Source organism: Malaclemys terrapin, chromosome 11 (genome assembly GCF_027887155.1).
Source record: "Malaclemys terrapin pileata isolate rMalTer1 chromosome 11, rMalTer1.hap1, whole genome shotgun sequence".
Taxonomy (NCBI): domain Eukaryota; kingdom Metazoa; phylum Chordata; order Testudines; family Emydidae; genus Malaclemys; species Malaclemys terrapin.
The window spans coordinates 42,555,050-42,577,800 of NC_071515.1; the positions used below are offsets into that span (position 1 = coordinate 42,555,050).

Sequence of the window (22,751 nt, forward strand, 5' to 3'; positions counted from 1 at the left end):
GAGGGAAGTGATCAGGAACAGTCAGCATGGATTCACCAAGGGCAAGTCATGCCTGACTAACCTAATTGCCTTCTATGAGGAGATAACTGGGTCTGTGGATGAGGGGAAAGCAGTGGATGTGTTATTCCTTGACTTTAGCAAAGCTTTTGATACAGTCTCCCACAGTATTCTTGCCGTCAAGTTAAAGAAGTATGTGCTGGATGAATGGACTATAAGGTGGATAGAAAACTGGCTAGACCGTTGGGCTCAACGGGTAGTGATCAACAGCTCCATGTCTAGTTGGCAGCCGGTTTCAAGCGGAGTGCCCCAAGGGTCAGTCCTGGGGCTGGTTTTGTTTAATATCTTTATTAATGATCTGGAGGATGGTGTGGACTGCACTCTCAGCAAGTTTGCAGATGACACTAAACTGGGAGGTGTGGTAGATACACTGGAGGGTAGGGATCGGATACAGAGGGACCTAGACAAATTAGAGGATTGGGCCCAAAAAAACCTGATGAGGTTCAACAAGGACAAGTGCAGAGTCCTGCACTTAGGACGGAAGAATCTTAAGCACTGCTACAGACTAGGGACCGAATGGCTAGGTAGCAGTTGTGCAGAAAAGGACTTAGGGGTCACAGTGGACAAGAAACTGGATATGAGTCAACAGTGTGCTCTTGTTGCCAAGAAGGCTAACGGCATTTTGGGCTGTACAAGTAGGGGCATTGCCAGCAGATCGAGGAACGTGATCATTCCCCTTTATTCGACATTGGTGAGGCCTCATCTGGAGTACTGTGTCCAGTTTTGGGCCCCACACTACAAGAAGGATGTGGAAAAATTGGAAAGAGTCCAGCGGAGGGCAACAAAAATGATTAGGGGTCTGGAGCACATGACTTATGAGGAGAGGCTGAGGGAACTGGGATTGTTTAGTCTCCAGAAGAGAAGAATGAGGGGGGATTTGATAGCTGCTTTCAACTACCTGAAGGGGGGTTCCAAAGAGGATGGAGCTCAGCTGTTCTCAGTGGTGGCAGATGACTGAACAAGGAGCAATGGTCTCAAGTTGCAGTGGGGGAGGTCTAGGTTGGATATTAGGAAACACTATTTCACTAGGAGGGTGGTGAAGCACTGGAATGCGTTACCTAGGGAGGTGGTGGAATCTCCTTCCTTGGAGGTTTTTAAGGCCCGGCTTGACAAAGCCCTGGCTGGGATGATTTAGTTGGGAATGGGTCGTGCTTTGAGCAGGGGGTTAGACTAGATGACCTCCTGAGGTCCCTTCCAACCCTGATATTCTATGATTCTATGACCCCGCACCCCTGGCCAGAGCCCTCACCCCCTCCTGCACCCCCTGCCTCAGCCCGGAGTCCCCTCCCACACCCTGAACCCTTCATTTCTGGCCCCACTCTGCCCTCCCACACTCTAACTCCCTGCCTGGTGAAAGTGAGTGTGTGTGGGGGGAGACCGAGTGACATAGGGAGGGGGAATGGAGTGAGCAGGAGGCGGGGCCTCAGAGAAAGGGCAGGGCAGGGGCGGAGCCGCGGGGCAGGGGGCGGGGAAAGGGTGTTCTGTTTTGTGGGATTATGCACCATCCAGGGAGAGGATAGGGAATTGCTGGTAACAGCCTGGTACACGGGCAGCACCTCATGGGCAATGACAGACAGGGCAACCTATCATGATGTTTTGCAATTGCATTATCCCTGAAAGCGAGCCTGGGCCCTATTTAACAGCGTAGCTGAGGGCACGCAGGCCAGAGGGAAGGGAGGGAGGTACGGTGCGCTGGAAATTTCTTTTAACAGAGTAAAGTTGCTCCAGCAGGAGCCCCTGTCAAGATGGAGTGTTGCATGCTAGAGCCTGTAGTCTAGGGACACGCCTCAGAGGGAGCATTGCATACTGGGAAATGTAGTTTCTACCGGCGTCGTACCCTTACACGAGGGGAGGACGGCCGCATTGCGATACGAGGGAACACTTCCCCACTACGCATGCGCCGTCTCCCCGTTAGCGCCAGGGGGCGCGTGCGCGCGCGGCTCAGCCGCGGCCGTTGCTAGTAGAAAGGCGCGAGGCGGGTGGCGCTGGGGACTGTTGGAGTAGCCATGTTAGGGCAGGCGAGGCTAGGTGGTGTGGCGGTCCTGCGGGCTCTGGAGCTCCTTGCCACGGAGCGTGGCTGCCTGGCAGGAGGAGCGGCCGCCTCCGCTGTGCTTCCGCACAGTGGGTCTGGGGGTCCCGCGCCCGGGAAGGGCTGGAGGGAGGTGTCAGCCCCAGGAGGTCGCGCCCTCCCGCTGCGTCCGTCCCAGGCGCCCACCGCCTCCTGGCCTCGCTGGTCCCCGAGTCTCCTGCTTCCCTGTGCTTTGCCCCTGGCTCTGAGCCTGCTGCCCCTTCACCTCCCGGGGCCCAGGGGGACCCCACACCGAGTGCACCCGGCGGGCGCTCCGCAGCTCTGCTGGCTTTTTGGCGCCTGCCCCACTTGAAGCTGCTCGGGGCGGGAGGGGCCGGGCGATGCTGAAGGGGCTGGGCTGGGAGGGAGGCAGGAGATCTGGGTTCTCTGCTCCACCCGTGACTCCCCCAGTCCCAGCCTGTGAGCTGCAATGGGCATCTTGATGTTTCCCTTCCTTAGGCAGCGTGAGGGCGGCGTTTGGTGAAGTGTGTAAAACATGCTGAGCAGCTCAGTTGAAGCGATATGGAATTTTTTTTCCTTCCCACCTTCATCTTTCTATTGGCCTTTAACCTTAACATCCTCCTCTTCCTTCCCCTTGCCCCCACTCTTGTTCTGAGTCTCCATTTCTGGGCTTAAAACGATCAGAACCCACGTGTTGTGTCTGTCAGATCAGTGCTTGCTTTCATGTTTCTGGTTGTAAGATGTCCAACATGGGTGAAAAGAAAAAAAAAAAATCCCTTTCCAATGAGCACTGGATAATTAGCTAGGTTCAATGTGCTCAAAAGGGTTTTCTTCTTCTGAAGTATTCAGGGCTTTGGAGCGGAGCCTGGAGTTGGAGTGTAGAGCAGCTCCAGAGCAGTGGAGCTGCAGGTTTTTGCTTGGAGCTGGAGCACAACTCCAAAGCCCTGGAAGTATTAATTAGAAGGCCAGTATCTGAGGCTAGATACTGAACCTGATAGATCACTGGTGGTTTCTAGAGCAAGAAACCATACACTTATTATCAGGGCTGTTTTAGAACTTGATGCGCCTTCTGATCACTGATGCAGAGGCCCTCGCACACTCCGCAAGATGGTGAATGCTTCACCCATTTTTAAACTTTGCTTCTGTTGATTTGCATGTGTAATTAGGAATCGGGTGTACTTGTGGTTTCCCTGCCTGTGATGTAATCTACTGGTAAAATAGCATACTTGATTTCTTTAATCCTGAGTTCCAATAGTAAAACATCAATTTAGTCCTACTTCTAAAAGGTTTCTATTATGAAGAATGCTACATTTTTATGTTGTGTTCCTAGAGTCTTTAACAAATGTAACATTTGTACTTAAGGTGACCAGATAGATGTCTGGATTTTATAGGGACTTTGGGGTCTTTTTCCTATATAGGCTTCTATCACTCCCCCCACCCCCCTGCCTCCTGTCCCGATTTTTCACACTTGCTGTCTGGTCACCCTATTTGTACTTTAATTTAAATCTGGTTTACTTCAGTAAAATACATAAAATGAAGAGGGTCATGTTTCCAACTAATAGGCTAATTGCTCTAATTTTGATTTTGGTAATTATTTTTTGTTAGGGCGAAATTATGTGGCTGAGACTTCAGAGTCTGCCAAATCTGGTACTGCAACAGGGCGTATTGTTGCAATTATTGGTGCTGTTGTTGATGTCCACTTTGATGAAGACCTTCCTCCAATTCTCAATGCCCTGGAAGTGTCAGACCGTGAAACTAGATTGGTGTTGGAAGTTGCTCAGCACCTTGGTAAGTCTGTCTCTAATTGTCGATTGTTCTGCTATTTTCTCCTTTTCTCTAGCTTCATTTTACCACTATTGACTCCAGGGTAGTTTGAAAGCTGTCCTGAAGAGATTTCCTTACTATCCTTATAAGACCCTTGTTCTACTGCACGTTGTACTATTGAGGTTCCTTCTACCATGCATAGTTGTACTTCCTTTAAGCATTCTCCGTGTACTTTAGATGTAGCGTACTCCTATCATTCCCCCAAATCCTGCTTCAGCAGAGACATGTTTTCTGTTAGTGTTGGTTCTGCGCTTTTTCATCTGCACCATCTTGGTTCTTCAAGTAGGCTTCCTCTTCTTTTCCTTAGGGCCTAAACTTCCCAGACCTGACAGGACAAAGCCACTTTGGCTTCTCTCAGACCTACCTAGAAAAGGCCCTTAGGAATGTTTTGAACTTTGCTTCTGTCCAGGCCTATGCCCCACTAAAACCTCTCTGGTCCCCATGTATGCCATGTAAATTAGTATTCTCTTCTAGGAGTCCAGATGTGGATGATCAGGATCTGGCACTCATTGCCCTTGAGGCAAGATCCAGATCTAGACTAACCTTTTTAGAGCCGCCTTCTAACGTGGACCTTGTCCCGCCAGTCAATTTTCTTACTTTCCTTGCCATTCTGGTATAGGTTCCAAAGGCTCAGATCAATGATTCTCCTTTCAAGAGAACCCTTCCTTTGGCTAAAACCCAAATGGCTTTTTCGTTTATACTGATATCCTCAGTAACATTAAAAGAATAGGAGCAGGTAAAATAAAGACCCTATGACTTTGGTCCCATGGCAAAGCAGTATCCAAACACTCCTGAGGATTCAGATAGGGCGCTTCCTGTTCTAGGCGGATACCAGTGTTCTCTCAACTCAGAATCTACGTTGCTTCTGTGACTTGATAGTTTTTTCCTTTCGCACCCCAGAGCTAGAGGTAGATTTAGCTTTTCTCAGGGCTTGTGAAACCATATTGGTATGATGTTGTAACAGTGGAAAAAAATTGTGTAAGACTTCAAAATATTTCTGAAGTTTTCTGTTCAACATAGACCACTGAAGATGTATATTGTCTTGGTTATATACTAGCGCAGGGGAGGGCAAACTATGACCCGTCAGATTGCCAGCCCTGTGGTGCAGCAGGGCTTAGGCAGGCTCCTTGCCTGCTCTGTCCTTGTGCCACTCCCGGAAGCAGCTGGCACCATGTCCCTGCGGCCCCTGGGGAGGCAGAGGGCTCTGTGTTGTCCTCACCTGCAGGCACCGCCCCCCGCAGCTCCCATTGGCTGGCAACAGGGAACCACGGCCAATGGGAGCTTTGGGGGTGGTACCTGCAGGCAAGGGCAACATGCGGCAGAACCGCCTGCCCCACCCCCAGGAGCCACTGCCGGATATGCTGGTCAGTTCCGGGAGCGGCATGGGGTCAGGGCAGGCAGGGAGCCTGCCAAGCCCCGCTGCGCATCGCTGCCACCCTGGAGCCACTTGAGGTAAGTGGTGCCGGACTGGAGCCTGAACCCCTCTTGCACCCCACACCCTAGCCCCCTGCCTCCTGCTGCACTCCTCCTGCACCCCAACCCCGTGCCTCCCTCCTGCACTCTGCACTCCCTGTCATGAGGCCCCTGCTGCACCCCACACCCCTCCTGCACCTTAACACCTTGCCCTGACCCCCTTCCGCACCCTGCACTCTCTGCCCGAGCCCTACATTCATGGCCCTGCATACAGTTTCCCCACACAGATGTGCCCCTTAGGCCAAAAAGTTTCCCCACCCCTGTACTAGAGGGTTACATGCTTGGTTTCTTCTGTAGGCTAAGCTCCTTGCATCTCTTTTTATTCTCCCCAAAAAGCTTCCTGTATGTCACCCTTCCATCTTCCTGTATTTCTGGGACTCATTGCAACTGTCCCTTCCCCACAGTGTCAGGGGCTCTGTGTGCTCTCTTTCATGTCCCTTTCCCAGTACTAGAGTGCTCCATTCTCTTTCTCTGGCCTTGGCTACACTCGCGGATTCACAGCGCTGCCGCAGCAGCGCTGTGAAGCGCGAGTGTAGTCGCGCCGCCAGCGCTGCGAGACCTCTCTCGCAGCGCTGCAAGTACTCCACCTCTCTGAGGGGAGTAGCTTGCAGCGCTGCGAGGGAGCGTGCAGTGCTGCAGGCGCTGATTACACTGGCACTTTACAGCGCTGCTCTCGGGGTGTGTGGGTTTTTGTTTTTTGTTTTTTCCCCACACCCCTGAGCGCAGCAAGTGCAGCGCTGTGAATTGCCAGTGTAGCCAAGGCCTAAGTGTCGGGGCACTGTCCTTTTCATACAGTTTGTCCCCTATGCCAGGAACTCTGTTTTGGAACCATGGAGAGAGGTGATATTCAGGGGGAGGGATGGGGGGAGGAGGTATTGTTGTGTGGGGAGTTGTTAATGGCTGCCATCAACCAGTTTTGATCTGTAGGCAACTGCAGAGGTGGTAGCAGACCCAGGAGTTTCAAACTAGATTCAAGGGGCTCCCTGGGGCCTTCAGGTTTTCTGATTTTTTTCACCAAAATAAATAGGTTTTTGCCCATTTATGCCTAGAACATTCCCTGAAATTTTGGAATTGATCGGATGTGGTGTTCTAAAGTTACCACATGACAGACAGATGCTATAAAGTTGAGTGTAAGACCTCGCTTTGCTTGGCAAAAAGGGACAAAACTTTGCTGCAAGTACTCCTATATTCTGCTACATAGTTAATGTAATTAATCTCCATGAAATATCCTTAATTTCTTTCCCTGTCCTCTCTGAAAATAGACACCAGTATCTATTTGAGGATTTTATTTCTATATGCTCCAGGTAGCCCAGCTCTGAGATTCTGTTCCTGTAATGTTGTTCTGGATGTTTGTCTCAGAATCTCCTATTCTTCCCATCCTCTTGTGTGCCAGGAAAGGGAGGAATTTGTAATTGGTGTCAGCTCCTCACTGGTACATTGTTTTTCAGACATCTCAGCTGCCCAGCCTACACTCTAGCTCCCCCATACTCCCTGGCAGCAAGCTGGGCTCCAGTTCTGGCTCGGTGAACCCATGCTTTTCAGGTCCAAGGAATGCTGCAGGGATTGTACACTGTAATCCAGCTAACGCCCTCTTGTGGGGAAAGCTGGAGAGCAAGAGAGAGAGGAAACTGTATCAGGCACCTCGCTGCAAATAACGTGAATTCATTGCATCTACTACTTCCCCAAGATGCCACAGAATTACAGAGTCTTTTGCATGGGTGCCAGGTTTGTATAATTTTTGGTGGTGCCCAGAATGGGTCCAAGTCTCACCCCCTGATACCTGCCTTATAAGCAGATATATATATTTAAAAATATATAAATAATGAACTGGAAACAGTAAGTGTTTAACAGTTTCCCTATATTGCACAATGTGGGGTGGGGGGATGAGGGGTACAGGAGGGGGCTCAGGGCTGGGGCAGAGAGTTAGGTTGCGGGGGGGGGGTGAGGGCTATGGCTGGGGGTGTGGGCTCTGGGTTGGGGCTGGGGATGAGTTTGGGGTGCAGGCAGGCTTCCCGGGGCTGGGGCCAGAGGAGGACTCCTCCCAGCCCTTTTCACATCGGCCAGGCCTGCCGACCGGGGGTGGGTGTAAAGGGGGCAATTGCCTAGGGGCCTGGGCAATTTAAAAGGGCCTGGGGGCCCTAGCCGCTGCCACAGTAGCTCTGCCTGCTATGGGGAAAAGCATCTGTTGATTCAAAGATGCTTTTGATATGTCCCATGCAGGTTCCGGGGCGGCTGAGGCAGCAGACTAGCAAATACTGTTGCCTCAGCCACCCTGGAACCTGCATGGGGCATATCAAAAGTGTCTTTGAATCAAGAGGTGCTATGGCTTTTCCCCAGAGCAGGTTGGGTCGGCGCAGCTGCTTTGGGGCTCCTCCGGGCAGGTGTGGGACGGGGCTGTGGCTGGCCCGGGGCTCCTCTGGCAGGGGAGGGGGCTGAGGGGGACTCTTGGGGCTCTGCAGGTGGGGGGGGACGACGACTTGTGATTCCCGGCTGAGGGAGGGGGGCAGGAGGCCCATTGATCTGCCCTGGGGCCCAGAATTGCCATCGGTGGGCCTGCTGCTGGCAGCACACTCACTCCGCATCACACTGCATGTGCTCCTAGGGCCCCTCTCTGCTGGCCCCCTGCAGCGCTGTGTGCGTGCTGCCCAGCGCTGGGGGGAGGAGGATGCGCCCCGTCACCTCCTGGCCTGACTGGTGAAGGGTCATGGCCCAGGGGATGGCTGCCATCACATCAGGTGTGCATCCTCCCTCTGCAGACTGCAGCAGCAGCCACCTCAGCCCGCCCCACTCCCTTGTAGTCTGAGCAGTGGAGCGGTGCTGGTGGGCACAGTGTGAAAGGAACCAGCCAGCGGCCGGTGAGGGAATGCAGCACAGGGAGTGGCAGCCAGCCACTGCCCAGGGTGCAGTGACGCTCCGGGGGAGGTCCGTGGGGGTGGCGGGCAGGGCCCGAACCTTGGTGGAGCTGGGAACCTGTGCTCTGAACATTGGTGGAGCATGGGTACCACTGGCTGATATAACTTGCTGCCTATGGTCTCTTGGTCTGTGATTGACATGGTTGGGCAAGACAGCTCTCCCTAACACTGTTTCATGTTATCTGAAACTTAGGACAAGATTTCAACAGTTTACACTGAGTTCATGTTTTCAGTCTTAACTTGTCTAGCTAGCCCTTATGGTTGTCATTTAATGTAATTCAAAATATAAGTTAAGATTCTGGAGCACAATATGTGGTGAGCAGTGAGTTCTGCAGATAATTAACTGTCATTGCAGGGGAAAAAAATCTTACGTTCATTGTGTATTTGATTTATTTTTTAATCTCTAAAACAAGCTTAGAATACTCTGTAACTCTGGATAGTTCAGTATGAATATAATGAAGACTATGTAGTTATGTAGAGTACTGTTTTAAAATATTACTATAACTTAAGATGTTCTATGGCGCTTCTATTTAAACTTGATTTGCCAATGTAGGAGTCTTATAATTGATTTTTGGCAAGCCAGCCTGAAGTCAGAAAAACTAAGTTTTACCTCAGTTGGCTGAGGCATGAAGAAGTGTCCAGTTGTACCACATAACTTGACTGTCAGTTCTGAAACCTCTAAATGTAACTACTTTAAAAGTTCTGAAGCTCTACTGCAATAAGGTGAACTTTCTCTGCTCAAAGAGCAAACTTAGATTTTATACATGTAGGTGGAAGTACTGTTCGAACAATTGCCATGGATGGCACTGAAGGCTTAACCCGCGGACAGAGAGTTCTGGACACAGGTGCGCCCATAAAAATTCCAGTTGGGCCAGAAACACTGGGAAGGATCATGAATGTAATTGGTGAGCCAATTGATGAAAGAGGGCCTCTTGCAACGAAACAGTGAGTATTTTTTTAAACTTAGTTGATTTAGAGAAGAAATTGCTGTTACTAGTATATTGTTCTGAAGGTACCCATTAAAGAAGTGGTGAGGGTGCATGAATCTAAAGGCTTGTCTAAACATAAAAGTTGTACCACATTTATTATACAAGTATAGTTAATGCAGTTCGACCTCCCTAGTGTGGATGCAGTTTACCAGTTCTTTATGGGAAGGAGAATAAGCTATACTGATATTAAATTAAAAAAAACTACATCAAATTAACATTATGAAAATTGCAAGGTAAGGACTCAAAAGTTGGGAAATGCTAGAAGTACGGTTATCTTCGCACATGTCCTTGTACAGATGCATTATGATAGTCTTTAGTTACATCACCACATACAGTAGAACGTCAGAGTTACAAACTGACCAGTCAACCACACACCTCATTTGGAACCAGAGGTATGCAATCAGGCAGCAGCAGAGACCGAAAAAAAGCAAGTACAGTACTGTGTTAAATGTAAACTACCAAAAAACATAAAGGGAAAGCAGCATTTTTCTTCTGCAGAGTAAAGTTTCAAAGCTGTATTAAGTCAAAGGTTCAGTTAAGTTTTGAAAGAGCAACCTTAATGTTTTGTTCAGAGTTACGAACATTAGAATTATGAACACCTTGGGAATGGAGGTTTTTTTGTAACTCTGAGGTTGTACCGTACTATTTTTTTCCACAGACCCTCTGCCTCATTCATTGTACAGGTGGACCTACTCAGGGGATGAATCAAAGTTGTGTAGTGAGAGACCAGTCTGCAGGATGTCCTGCTTCAGTTGTTGCAGAAGTGTGCAGTGAGAGAGAGGAAAGGATGATCTGATGGCTAAGGCAGTTTAATGCTGCCCTGGAGATTTGGATTCTATCCCTACCTCTGCCACAGAGTTCCTGTGTGATACTAGTCACAAATCTTTTCACAAATGGTCACTAATTCTTTATTTTCTGCGTGCCTGACATTGGATCTTGAGGTCTGACTTGCAGAAGTGGTGAGCACACTCAGCTGAATTTAAAATCAAGGGAACTGTGCCTTGAACATAAGTGCTATATAATGCTAAGTGCTCTGGAAAAATTGGGTCCTGTATGTTTCAAATTAGACACCCAAAGTTAGTGGACACTTCTGACTTCATCTCTCTGTACCTCCGTTTCCATCTGTAAAATGGGGATGATATTCCTTCATCTCACAGGGATGTTGATATTTAACTATAAGATACTGCATTAATAATTACCCAAACAATTGAAGAAATACTAGTCTACAGTACTAAATAGTAGTAAATTGAGTACTACAAGCAAAGTCCCAGCATCCTGCCAACAAAAAAAATTGGACTTGTAACCCCCCAGTGAGGTCCCCCAAATATTACAGGTATTTGCCAGCTTGAGTGTGGAGGGGAAGATAATCTTTCTGTCACTCCCAAGCAAACAGAAAATAAACCTGGAAACTTGTTGTAGCTGTGCTTCCTTCAACACTTACTGGGGACAGAATTTAGAGCACAGTCTACAGCTCAAGTAACTCCACTTAAGTCTGGGGAATTCCCCAATAACTGGAGTAGGAGAAGGGATTTCCCCTCCCTCCTGGGCCCAGGATGCAGGGGTGGCAGCAGCAATGGCCAGTCTGTCTCCATGCCTCCTGTAGTTGTTTCCTTCATGCATTGGGAGAATGGCTAGTGGATCTATGCAATGGAGGATCAACAGGCTCGGCTGCATGTGGGGAGCTGGGTTCTGCAGCTAATAAAAGACTGCACCAGCTTTCCTAATCACACTGGTTGTGCTGCAGGCAATGTCCTTTGCAACTGCAAAGGTGAAGCAGCGTATGCCCAGTAAAGATGAGGAAGGGAATTTTAATTGTGATAAATCAGTACTTAAACTGAGATCATTTGAGATTATGTCCTGCAGTGTTCGCAAAACTGGTGTGACCTCCTTGTGAATGGTTAATGCAAAAACCCATCAGAGTATTAGTAAACAGTATCATTTTTCTGAGACCAGAACAGTGGACTTTTCAGAAGTATCTTAAAAGGTCAGTATATTGCTCTGATGGTTCTCGAGGAACCCAGGACTGTGAATCACCTTGTTTTACCCCCCTGTCTCCAGTGAGAGGGAGTCCTGTCTTGTGGTAGCTGGGTGTTGTCTCCTTGACTCCACCAGCCTTTCATCTGCTCAAGCACTCCCCTCTGGGCTATGCCAGCCCTAAATTTGCCTTGCAGATTAACTCTAGGTGCACCCCAAATCCCTGAGTTCCTTTGAATCATTTCCTTGTGATATCCAGCTTGGGACATTGGCTACTCACAAAAATTCCAGATCCTTTGCACCCAACCCAGTTTACCAGTTTTACTGTAAACCACACAGCACTTAGGATAAAATAAAATCAGTGTTTGTTTGTTTTTTAAGACAGAGTAAAGATTTCTCTAGATACAAGAGTGTGTAGCAGAAACAGATGGCTGCAATGCAAAACAAAATCATAAAACGTGAGCCTAGGTATATGCTTATCAATACCGGTAGTTACTTTTCCTATGTTATAACATAGATTTTTCCCCAACTCCAAAGTTCAGTCTGTTGCAGAGGGCTGGCTTCACAAGAACCAGGATCCAAATGTTCATGAAAACCCCCCTGCTCCACAAAGGGTTTCTTTAGTGAATGGTGATAGTCCTTTTCTGGCATCTGTGTTGTATTGCCTTTTCTATTTACAAGATAGGGATTCATCCTGTCTATCAAGTTTCTTTTGTACCTTGACGTTGTTTTGATTTTTGTCATTGCTTCTGATGGTTTTCATTGAAAACCTTAGTATTGCGCAAGGTTGAACAGTTGAATCTTGCATTGCATCACTTGCTAAAGAGGGCAGCATGGCAAATTCTCCTTGCCTGAATGGGCCATCACCAAGACACATTATCTCCTGGTGACTAATTTCTATTACAAGTCTATAAAGCATACTTTCAGTATAAATACATTATTCCTTAATATTACCTGTACATACCTCTCACAACAATTATGAATCTTGACAGATTATGAGCTTTCTTAGATATATTACTCTTTATGGATAAATAACCTGCAAGATGTGTGTTTGATTTAGTGAATTTGTCAATTCTGGAGTAAGCTGTTTGCAAAGAACGGGATCCTTTGCCAAGGGGTCTCTGTGTCATAATTGGTATATCCAGTACTGTTTTTGAATTACACACTTCTAATTTGTAATTTTAACTGATGGCATGTCTTCTAAACTTTACCTAGATGTAAACTTGATTTCTGGCTAGGGACCACTAATATAACCACCTTATTCAGTATCTCTAAAAACAAATTTTTCTTGAAACTTTGATAGTAAAGACAAAAATATGTAAAATAGTTAAAGATCTTCTTTACAGGTTTGCATCTATTCATGCTGAAGCTCCTGAATTCCATGATATGAGCGTTGAGCAAGAAATCCTTGTGACTGGTATTAAGGTTGTAGATTTATTGGCTCCATATGCCAAAGGAGGTAAAATTGGTAAGTTTTTCTTCTGAAGCAAATAGATATACTGTACATTTTTGCAACAAGTACTGTACATAAAACATTCTGTACTTCAATTTGAGGAAGACTTAAAAAGTATGCAGTTGCAAGTTTGCTTTATATGAACTTCAAAATTTTAGTCTTATTCAGTTTCCTAAATCTGTGTGCTTACTAGAAAGTGTTCTAGTGAGGAAGATTAAACAAATTTGCTGTTGAAAATGGATGCTGTTAGCAGCAGCAAATTTTAGATTGGTTTGTTTTGTTCTAGAGTTAGCTTAATATTCCTACACTGGTAACAGGCATTTTGAGGGATAATAGTGAAGTATTGTAGCTGGATGTAATCACATTCATTGATAATGATCTCAAACTGAAAACTCAACTGTATTGACAAAAATTGTTGTTTCAGGGCTCTTTGGTGGTGCTGGTGTAGGAAAAACTGTACTAATTATGGAGCTTATTAACAATGTTGCTAAAGCCCATGGTGGCTACTCTGTCTTCGCTGGTGTAGGGGAGCGTACACGAGAGGGTAATGACTTGTATAATGAAATGATTGAATCTGGTGTCATCAACCTGAAGGATGCCACTTCCAAGGTAACTTTCAAAGGGTGTGAGTATCAAAGCAAAGCAAAACAAAACACACACACCATTGTTTGTTGTACATTATAGTGGATTGTTTGGCAACATACTATTTTAATACAATTTTTCCAAGAAAAAAGCACTTTTTGTATGTGAGATGTGGCAATTTGACTTGTGTATATACATGCTAATTTTCATGTTCTTCCCGTTAGGAAGGTCTGCAGATTCTAATAGTGGACCTTCAATCAATCCCCCTTGCTGCTTTAGTGGCGTACTAACTTATTAGATCAGGGTGAAAGTTCAGTCTGTAAAGCTTCATTTAGTGTTCATACTTTTAGGGAAAAAATACTTACATTAATAAAGGTCTTTTGTTACTTTAAAAAAAAAAAATTTACACAACACATGTGCCATTGTCATATGGTCCTTGGACTTTGCCTCCACAATTGGTCCAAGGCATGTGGGTGTTGAATATAATAATCTCATTATATAGTGTTGATTATCTGTAGAAAATGTAGTAGCCTAACTTTATTTCTGTAATGAATTCCAGGTTGCACTTGTGTATGGTCAAATGAATGAGCCTCCAGGTGCCCGTGCCAGAGTAGCCCTGACTGGTTTGACAGTTGCTGAATATTTCCGTGATCAAGAAGGACAGGATGTACTTCTATTTATAGACAATATTTTCAGATTTACCCAGGCTGGTTCAGAGGTTAGTACTCATTGTAATGGAACTTTTTATTATACTTACCTGAGAATCTAAAAACTACTCTTAGAGCTCTGAAACTTGAACCTCTTATTGTACTCCTTGCCCCCAAAAAGAATTATGAAAACCTATCCAACACCAATTTTAAGCAAAAATTCAGTCTCTTGCTTGAGAGGCGGGAACTCTGGATATTTGTATATGCCAGTGAAGTCTTGGGAAAAAGTGGCCTAGATATCTTCTTAATTATGTACAAACCCTAAAATTTTCAAGGGGAAGAATAAAGCCTTTAGGTGTATCCTCCCTATGACTTCCTTCAGGTGTGGGCCACTTGGTATATTCCAAAGTCAAACAATTAAATTGCTCTTCAGAAGCATAGGATCCAGTCCCAAGCCAGCTTTAGAGTGGGCATAGCAATATCTACAGAGTAACTGTAAGCTGGTGTAGTTCTTACCTTGACTTAAACAGAATAAAGACATAAACATGCCCAACCTTCACTTCCCAGGGTTTACCTCTATTAATTTAAAATAATACAAAACCCCCTCAACCTAAGTTTTTTTTTTTTCTCGAGTTCAGTTTTTTTTTCTAGAAGCTTTTCTTCCTGCAAGGCCCCTTCTTTCTTGGAAATTGCAACTTTTGTATTTTTGGTTTGCTAGTAATAAGACCTTGCTGAAAAGCATGGAGGACGCACTATAGAAGCAATTAAGAGAGCAATTGAGGGTCTGAGTAAGGGGGGGGGGAGTTGGAGAAGGGGTGGCAAAGTGGTGACAAATTTCTGTTAAAACCCAAAATGGGAAGAACAAAACATGGCTTAGTGCTGGTGAGTAGCATGGCTTCTGGAGGTGGGGCAATTATAGGCTGCCCTGACAGCACCATTGCTCTGGCTCCAGTTCAGTATATGACTGGGTGAACTGCTGGTGGGGAGGGTGTTGTGTTTGGTAGGGGAGAAACTGAAGAAGGAATAGATCCTCTACTCAACATAGGCACTCAGCTGGTCCCGTTGTGGCAGTGCTTAATGGCTGGAGTAGTGAAAGGTGTATGCAGTTCGGTGATCTTGTTGCTCTTGGGTAGACAAGAAATGAAATGGTGCCCCTGGAGCAAGCCTCTGCTTCTGAAGGCCCTAGTTCTACTGCAGGTGGGTTGCATCCTTCCTTAACTGGTCTAATTTTTTATTGGGAGGTGTAGAAGCTCCAGCTGGCTTTACTGGGTCTCACTTCCAAGCTCTATTCAAACTACTTGAGTGACTTAGGAAAATTAGCTAAATAAGTCAAGTATATATCTAAAAGTAGATACAAAAGCATTGTAAGTGTAACAGTATGATGCACACTCTTTATTCTGCATGCTGGACTACAAGCTTTTAATTTTGCACTACCTATGCCTTTCTGTTCACAGAATAAATATGCTCATAAAGTGAATCACATATTGTATGTAGTATGTTTCTCGTAAACCTTGGGGGTTCTTGGGGGGGTGTTGGTGGTGGTTTTTTTTTTTTTTTTTTTTTTTTTAAGTAGATCTCCTCAGGTTAGGGAAAATTGCAACAACCCTGCTAAGGGGTAGGGATGTCGGTGTCTAATGCCCAGAATGGCTGGCCCTTTGCGTGTTTGAAGGAAGTGTAAAGAAAAGGAGATGTATCCTTATGTCACCCTTGCTATCTTTCTTTTATTTTCTTTGTGGGCGCACAGTTCTCTTCTGCCTTCCCCTAATCCTATATAATATCTCTCTGGCTCTTGTGCTTCCAAAATTCACCAACTTTTGATCATACCCTCTCTCTCCCTACTTCCTCTTTCCTGCTCTGCCCTTGTGAATGCACACTGTGCTCCTGGATTGTCATCTGTAGCCAAGAAACAATAAACCTGACTGCTGAAGTGAAAGAAGACAATTCCAACTTGTCTTCTTGTCTCAGCAAGAAGGATAGAAGAATGAAATGGGGTATCATCCTGATTGTCTCCACTCTTTCCATTTGGTGGCTGAGTGTAAAGGCTTAGAGCAGACCTGATAACTGTTGACAGTCTTCCCACTCCACTTAGCATTGTGCCCCGTATGCTTACTAACACTTTAAACAGCGCAGTTTAAGAACCTTTGATGTATCTGAGAAAATGAACTACAAGAGTTTTTTAACTTGCTACATTATCTTCTCTTTTTTGATCTTCAGGTGTCTGCACTGCTGGGTCGTATCCCCTCTGCAGTAGGGTATCAGCCAACATTGGCTACTGACATGGGAACAATGCAGGAAAGAATAACTACTACTAAAAAGGGATCAATTACATCAGTACAGGTATGGTGTTAAACAGGTGTCTTTATATCCTCAGTAAAGGGTTCACTGCTTAGTTTCATGAGTAGAAAATAAAGGTGGCAGTTAATAGTAGGTATATTATGAGGCTTAACAAGTATTAGTTGTTTTTTTTTTTTTTTTTTTTTTACTACGGTCTTGTATATTGATTTTGAAAATGGCTTATTTCAGGCTATCTACGTACCAGCTGATGACTTGACTGATCCTGCTCCAGCTACTACTTTTGCACATTTAGATGCTACTACAGTATTATCCCGTGCCATTGCTGAACTGGGTATCTATCCAGCAGTGGACCCTCTGGATTCTACTTCACGTATCATGGACCCTAACATTGTTGGCCGAGAGCATTATGATGTGGCTCGTGGTGTACAGAAGATTCTTCAGGTATCTTGTTAATTACATTCTCCTATCTCCCCCCCCCCCCCAAATGAATTTCATTCAAACTGAGTGTTAAGTGAAATTCAACTTTGATATCTGGTCTTTTGAATATGTTGCAGTATTAATGTATCTACACATTGTATCACGAGATTATTTAATTTGAGTTGTTTTCTTTCTCCATACTAGGATTACAAATCCCTTCAAGATATTATTGCTATTTTGGGGATGGACGAATTGTCTGAGGAAGACAAACTAATTGTAGGCCGGGCTAGAAAAATCCAGAGGTTTTTGTCTCAGCCTTTCCAGGTTGCTGAAGTCTTCACTGGCCACGCTGGAAAATTGGTGCCTTTGAAGGAAACAATCAAGGGATTCAAGAGCATTTTATCTGGTAAACTAATATATTTTCACTTGGCTGACTTCCCCCAGTTTCAGAGCTGTATTCTGGAGGCTGTCAGTTTCCTTTAATGTTTGACTCTCACTTCTGCAGACCACCTTATGCTTGAATGCATCACTAAACATTACTGCTTTAGTAAAATAGGGGTGTTAGTTTCACATATGTATTGGGGTAGGGCCCAAGGGCCACAGCCTTATTGTGCTGAGCACGGTACAAACATAAAGAAGGTTCCCTCCCCCAAGAGCTTACAGTCTAAGTATAAGATGTGGGGAGAACAGGTGGATATGGAAATGGATGGGTGGAGCACTAGGCAATGATTCAGCCATGCCAGTGTGGAGCATGATGTGCAAAGTCTAATGTTTAAACATTTAGTTCTCAAGAACAGCTTTATAAAACAGAAAGGGATTGAAATCCAACTTGGCTCCCAGATTTCTTCCCCTTTCACTCCATTGTCAGAAGTACTGAACCTCCCTGGCCCCCGTTTGCACCACCACAAGCTGTTTCTGAGAGTCATTGCCTGGGTACCCTCTTCACTGATCCTCTGCATATGCCTTTATCGTGACTCCAGGCACTGTGCCACTTGCTAGTCCCTGCTGCATGATCCAGGGAGAGGTAGGAAGACAAAGGAGCAGGATTTAGTGTTTGTCAGATAAGGATGGGCAGGACACTTCAATAGTTCAGTTCCTCTTCTTAGTAGCTTTGGGACCAGTCTCCTTCCTCTTAACCCTTAGAACTGGACAGTATTCTAAAATCTAAACTATGCTGTTTGAAATGTGGCTTTATATTGTTGCTAACAAAATTAGAGGGAAAGGTGTCCTACAAACCCACCACTTAAAAGTATATTACCCTAGATCAGTGATTCTCAAACTTTTTTTTCCACAGACCATTTGAAAATTGCTGCGGGTCTCTGCGGACCACTTAATGATCTTTCCAACTGTTGTTTGTACCGTTACCTAACTATTGTAAAGCGCTAGATTTAAAAAAAAAAAAAAAAAAAATCTTAAACCTTTTTTTCTTTTACAAATAAAAGCACACAACTCACATTTTACTATCCGTAATCTTACCTTTCTAATACGATGGATGTGCCCTCTCTTCCCTGCTGTGGCAGTCCCCGGGATGGGAAGGAGGGTGGTCTGTCCCCAGCAGCCCTTGAGCTGGGGAAAGTCGCCTCTTTCTCTCTGGCTGTAGCAGCCCTGCGTGTCCCAAATTCCCCCCACCCACTATTATCCCCAAGGCCACCACCTCACCTTACGTGTGCATCTTCTCCAGGGTCCAGGCACCTAATTAGTGGAACCACACCTGCACGGCTCCACTTATTAGGTGGGTGGCCCTTCATTCTCTTGTGTGCGGCTGCCCAGGCACGCACCCTGGAGGGAACTAACCGCAGGCCACCTGAATGGAGTTCAGACCACAGTTTGAGAACCTCTGCCCTAGATGATGATTTCCAATTTCACTAGAGTAATTACTGACCCTAAAAGTGCTACTTGCACCAGTGACCACATAGCCAATCAATGTTGTGGGAAGTTGTAGTAGTACAGCTTTCTAGCACAGAGTGCTAGTGATTCCTTAGGGTTGTATTGTAAAATAAGGCATAAATGGCCAGTCACTCAGTGGAGGAGGGAGGGATTCAGGGTTTTATGCCCTTTGAATTTGCTATGTATACTGTCCATTTGTTTTTTTCCCTTCATAAGTTTAATAGGAAGTCTTTGAAATCTGGGCTGGAAAACTTTTCCTTGGCAATCCTACTAGTCGTTATTGAACAATATTCATTGAACTGTCAAATATAGAACTTGGTTGGGAGGTGGTTGGATGATGGCTCGTAGTTATGAGATGTATAATGGCTAAAAACTTATGCAAGCCTGATTAAAGGGGCAGCATGCATGCAGGCCTGATTGAAAGGGAGGTGGTGAAGTGGCTGAGTGTAAATAAAATCTTATCTAGGAGCTATCCTTTTCTGTCAGATCTGTTGTAGGATAAGGGTTTCCCTTTCCAGCTGTTGATGGATAAAATCTTTACTGACAGCAGCTGCCTTCCCAGCTCTATACAGGCCCATTTACACCCCCATTTAAGCATTTAAAAAACCTAGGAAATAAAAACACAAAACTTGTTTGGAAGCAGATAGGGTTCTTTATAACAGCATACTTGAGACAAATCCACAAAAGCCCTCTATTCCCGCACTCTTGGGCATACACCTTACTGTTACTGCCACTATAATAAGTAGCAAACCATGTGCTGCAACCTTATCTCTATCCTTTTAGGGATGTTACCCTTCAATCACCCCCTTAATTGCCCTTCTGCAAACACCCCTTTACCAAACTGTCCTCTCACAACACAACCAACTGCTACACCAAACATGAATTACTAGTGTTGGAGAGGGGGAGAACCATTGGAAAAAGAGGTGTGCAGAAAGGGGGGCAGAGTTAAGGTTGTGCAGAAAGGGGGCAGAGTTAAGGTTGTGATGTGTAGTCTGCAATGTACTGTGTTTGTTTGTGATAAAAGTAGGTGTGAATATCTGGTGGAGGAGTAGGTATGTTGCTGGGTGGCTTCTAACAGCTTACTTTTTTGTATATTAAGGATGGCCTTGATGACCAATGGTAAGATACTTCAGTGTATTTTATTTATTTAAGAAACTTTTTGCTGCTGTGCTGTTTACATATCACTTAATCTGGCCCATAAAAATACTGTGTTCACTTTTGTTTGCTTTCTGTGCATTACCACAATGTTAATGCTTGAGTTGCAAATAACAGCTAATTTTTAAAGTGAAACAAAGCTGAACACCTCTTACAAGTGTAGAAAACATATTGGATCTTGTAAACACTTGCACTTTTAAAAAACCCACAGTAAATTTGGGAATCTACTACCTCACAGTCTTTCAACAACTGTCCTATTCAAATTGTGTCATTGTAGGTGAATATGACCATCTACCAGAACAGGCTTTTTACATGGTTGGTCCTATTGAAGAAGTTATTGCTAAAGCTCAGAAGCTGTCTGAAGAACATGCCTAAACTGGACTATTATATTTGCATATGGTCTTTTAAACACCTGATACATGTATACATTGTATGTGTAAAACAGTTCCAATCCCGGAGGTGTATAGTTTTTTTTTTTTTTTTCCCCACATCTACTGGAGAGAATTAAAGTCCTTTTTCCTACATATGAACATGCAGTATTATGTAAATGTCACCCAAATGTCTGTTACAAAAGCCAGACATCTTGTTAGTAAACATTGTGATGTACAAGTCCTCTGATTACTGGCTCTTTATTTTTGTTTAGATTACTCTTAATCTTTTGCCTCTGGAAATAGTAACTTAAGGCTATCCTGAACATCAAAGTTAACTGTCATGACAGTGGCATTTGAAAGGTGATGTGTGATTACTTTTTGATTCTTGGAAAAGCTTGATACCAAAAATGGCGGTGGTTAACCTCATGCTGCATTTGGCCCGAATTAGTTTTTTCTACCTGACACTTTTGGGCTTTACATTGTTTGTTTATTTCTGTAATCTCAATGAGGAATTGCACAAACAAAATTTTACTGTAATCCATTGTATTGCAAATGGAAAACTATTAACGCTACTTGTTTTTTTCTTATTAAATTGGCCTGCTTCGTAGTTTAATGAGCAAAAATTTAATCCAGTTTTTAAGACTAAAAAGGTTGCCTACCCCCAATTCATGTTAGCTTTTGATCAGGATACTGTTCCTGTCCAAACCAAATGTAAAACATCTTTCTGGAACTTGAACAAAATATTAAACAAAGTGTATTGAAAAGTGGCACTTCTGAGATCATTTAAAATGTTAAATTAAAAACTCACAAAAATAATCTGAAAGAGTAATCTCTTCATTGTGCCTAGTTGTTGAAAGGTAGAGTATGCGTCAAGAGAATAACTGTCCTCCTGTAAAGAATGCATCTATAAAGAGCACTGAAATTAGCAAAACCTTATGTACCAGGAATGCTGTAGAAATACTCTAGGTATTTATATAGGACTATTGCAGAATGAGCTAGCTACTTCCATTTTGAGAGCCTTTATCTACATCCAATACCTTATCAATAACTACATATTGGCCTGCCTGCAGACTGCTACTTAGGTAAAATTTCATTCCTTACCTGAATAAAAAATAGCATAACACATGCTGGAACAGTTTTTGTATCTAAAAGCATAATGCTGTGATATAGCTCACAAATAAGGAGATCTATTCTATATCCTGGAACATGCAGATGTTACAAGTACAGAACTGACCAGCTAATTCAATGGTACTCATGTTCTAGGCCTAATAGAAAACATTTTCTCTGTCCCAAATAATCTACTTGGAGTGAAAGTGCCAATCACTGCCATATGGTACTAAACATCATGTTTATAGTAATCACAAACAGCCAACTTACCCAGTTTGACTGGATTCATTTGGAAGATTGTTCTATAGGATTGAGGTTACACGTTCTAAAGATGCAAGAAATTAAATGTTTGGGGATTTTTGTTTAGCTATCTCTGGAGAATTCTGGGAGGGAGAGAAATTTCTGGTCTGAGCAGTTCCAAAGCTTGGTTTGGCCTATGAGAACATATCTGGTGGTGTCTAACAGACAACTGTTTCCATTAGCTCCTCTTTGATGTATCAAGAGGTGACATTCACTTTTGTCTGAGACTCTTCAGGTTGAGAGGCTTCCTGTGAGGTAGACGGGAGTCTTTCTGTGTATGATTGAGCACCAGGAAAACTCTTTCATAAGTATAGATTTTTGTCAGGTCATATCAACATTTGGCTTCCTGGTATTTGCTACTTTGATAGGTACATATATAGATTACTCAGTTTGAGATGTTTAGCACATACTGATCTCACTTATTTTAAAAGTGAGATGGAAATGAGGCATTGACATACTGATGGGGTATGGGTGCAGGCACATTTCTAATGACCCCATGTGTTTTTGGTGAATTTTTAAGTGTATGTATGAGCAAAAAATTGTAACCCAACAACTTGTTAATATTGGGTGAAAGGGAGAATAAAGGTCATCTTGTAGATAAAAGGCTAACTGTGAGCATGAGTCTTTCATGCTAAAACCAAATGTATTTCCAGCAAGCAGTCAGATGTATGTTATGTGACTATAATTTAGTGAGTGTGATGACTTGTGTCCACAATACATCCTTCGTGTCAAAGCTGTTGATGTTTATAGGTAATTCTCTTAAGTAACTGAATGTTGTATGTTATCAATGAAAAAGCTGCATGAAATAAACAACAAAGGAGGCATAGACAGTAAACAAATGGTCACACTTTATTGTAAATCACATAATTCATGTCCTAGTGAATGGGACTTACAGGCGTATACTCCAAAGTTAACAATGTTAAACACAATTAATTTACACATTCAACTTAATTGTTGGGAAACTACAACTTTTTGCAGTTACTTTATGTTTTTGTATTATACTAGGGTAAGACTTTATATCTTTAATTTTAATAATTTGCCATTTAACTTTTAATAGCTTGATCTGATTCAAAAACACGGTCTTGTCACCCATTAAAATGAACATAATTAAACTTGACACGAAGGTGCTAAATGTTCTAATTACTATTGTGATACATTTGCAAGCTGAAGAATCCAACTGCATTCTTCTTGTCCTAGTTCTCGTTACTGAAAATGTATTACTAATAAAAGCACTGAAATGAGACAGCAAACCAGTGATGAGAGCTATGAAAATCTGTTT

At 44.1% G+C, this 22,751-nt stretch overlaps 1 protein-coding gene across 1 annotated transcript; it reads left to right on the plus strand.

Annotated features, from left to right (window-relative positions):
• The first annotated feature begins 2,032 nt into the window (after positions 1-2,032).
• On the plus strand, positions 2,033-22,081 carry LOC128845415 (ATP synthase subunit beta, mitochondrial-like). Its single transcript, XM_054044111.1, has 10 exons — positions 2,033-2,178; positions 3,692-3,874; positions 9,066-9,240; positions 12,605-12,726; positions 13,136-13,320; positions 13,853-14,011; positions 16,155-16,277; positions 16,464-16,676; positions 16,857-17,058; positions 19,972-22,081. Exons 1-10 carry the CDS (start codon positions 2,064-2,066, stop codon positions 20,067-20,069), a joined length of 1,575 nt encoding a protein of 524 aa, XP_053900086.1. The 5' UTR covers positions 2,033-2,063; the 3' UTR covers positions 20,070-22,081.
• The last annotated feature ends 670 nt before the right edge of the window (positions 22,082-22,751 follow it).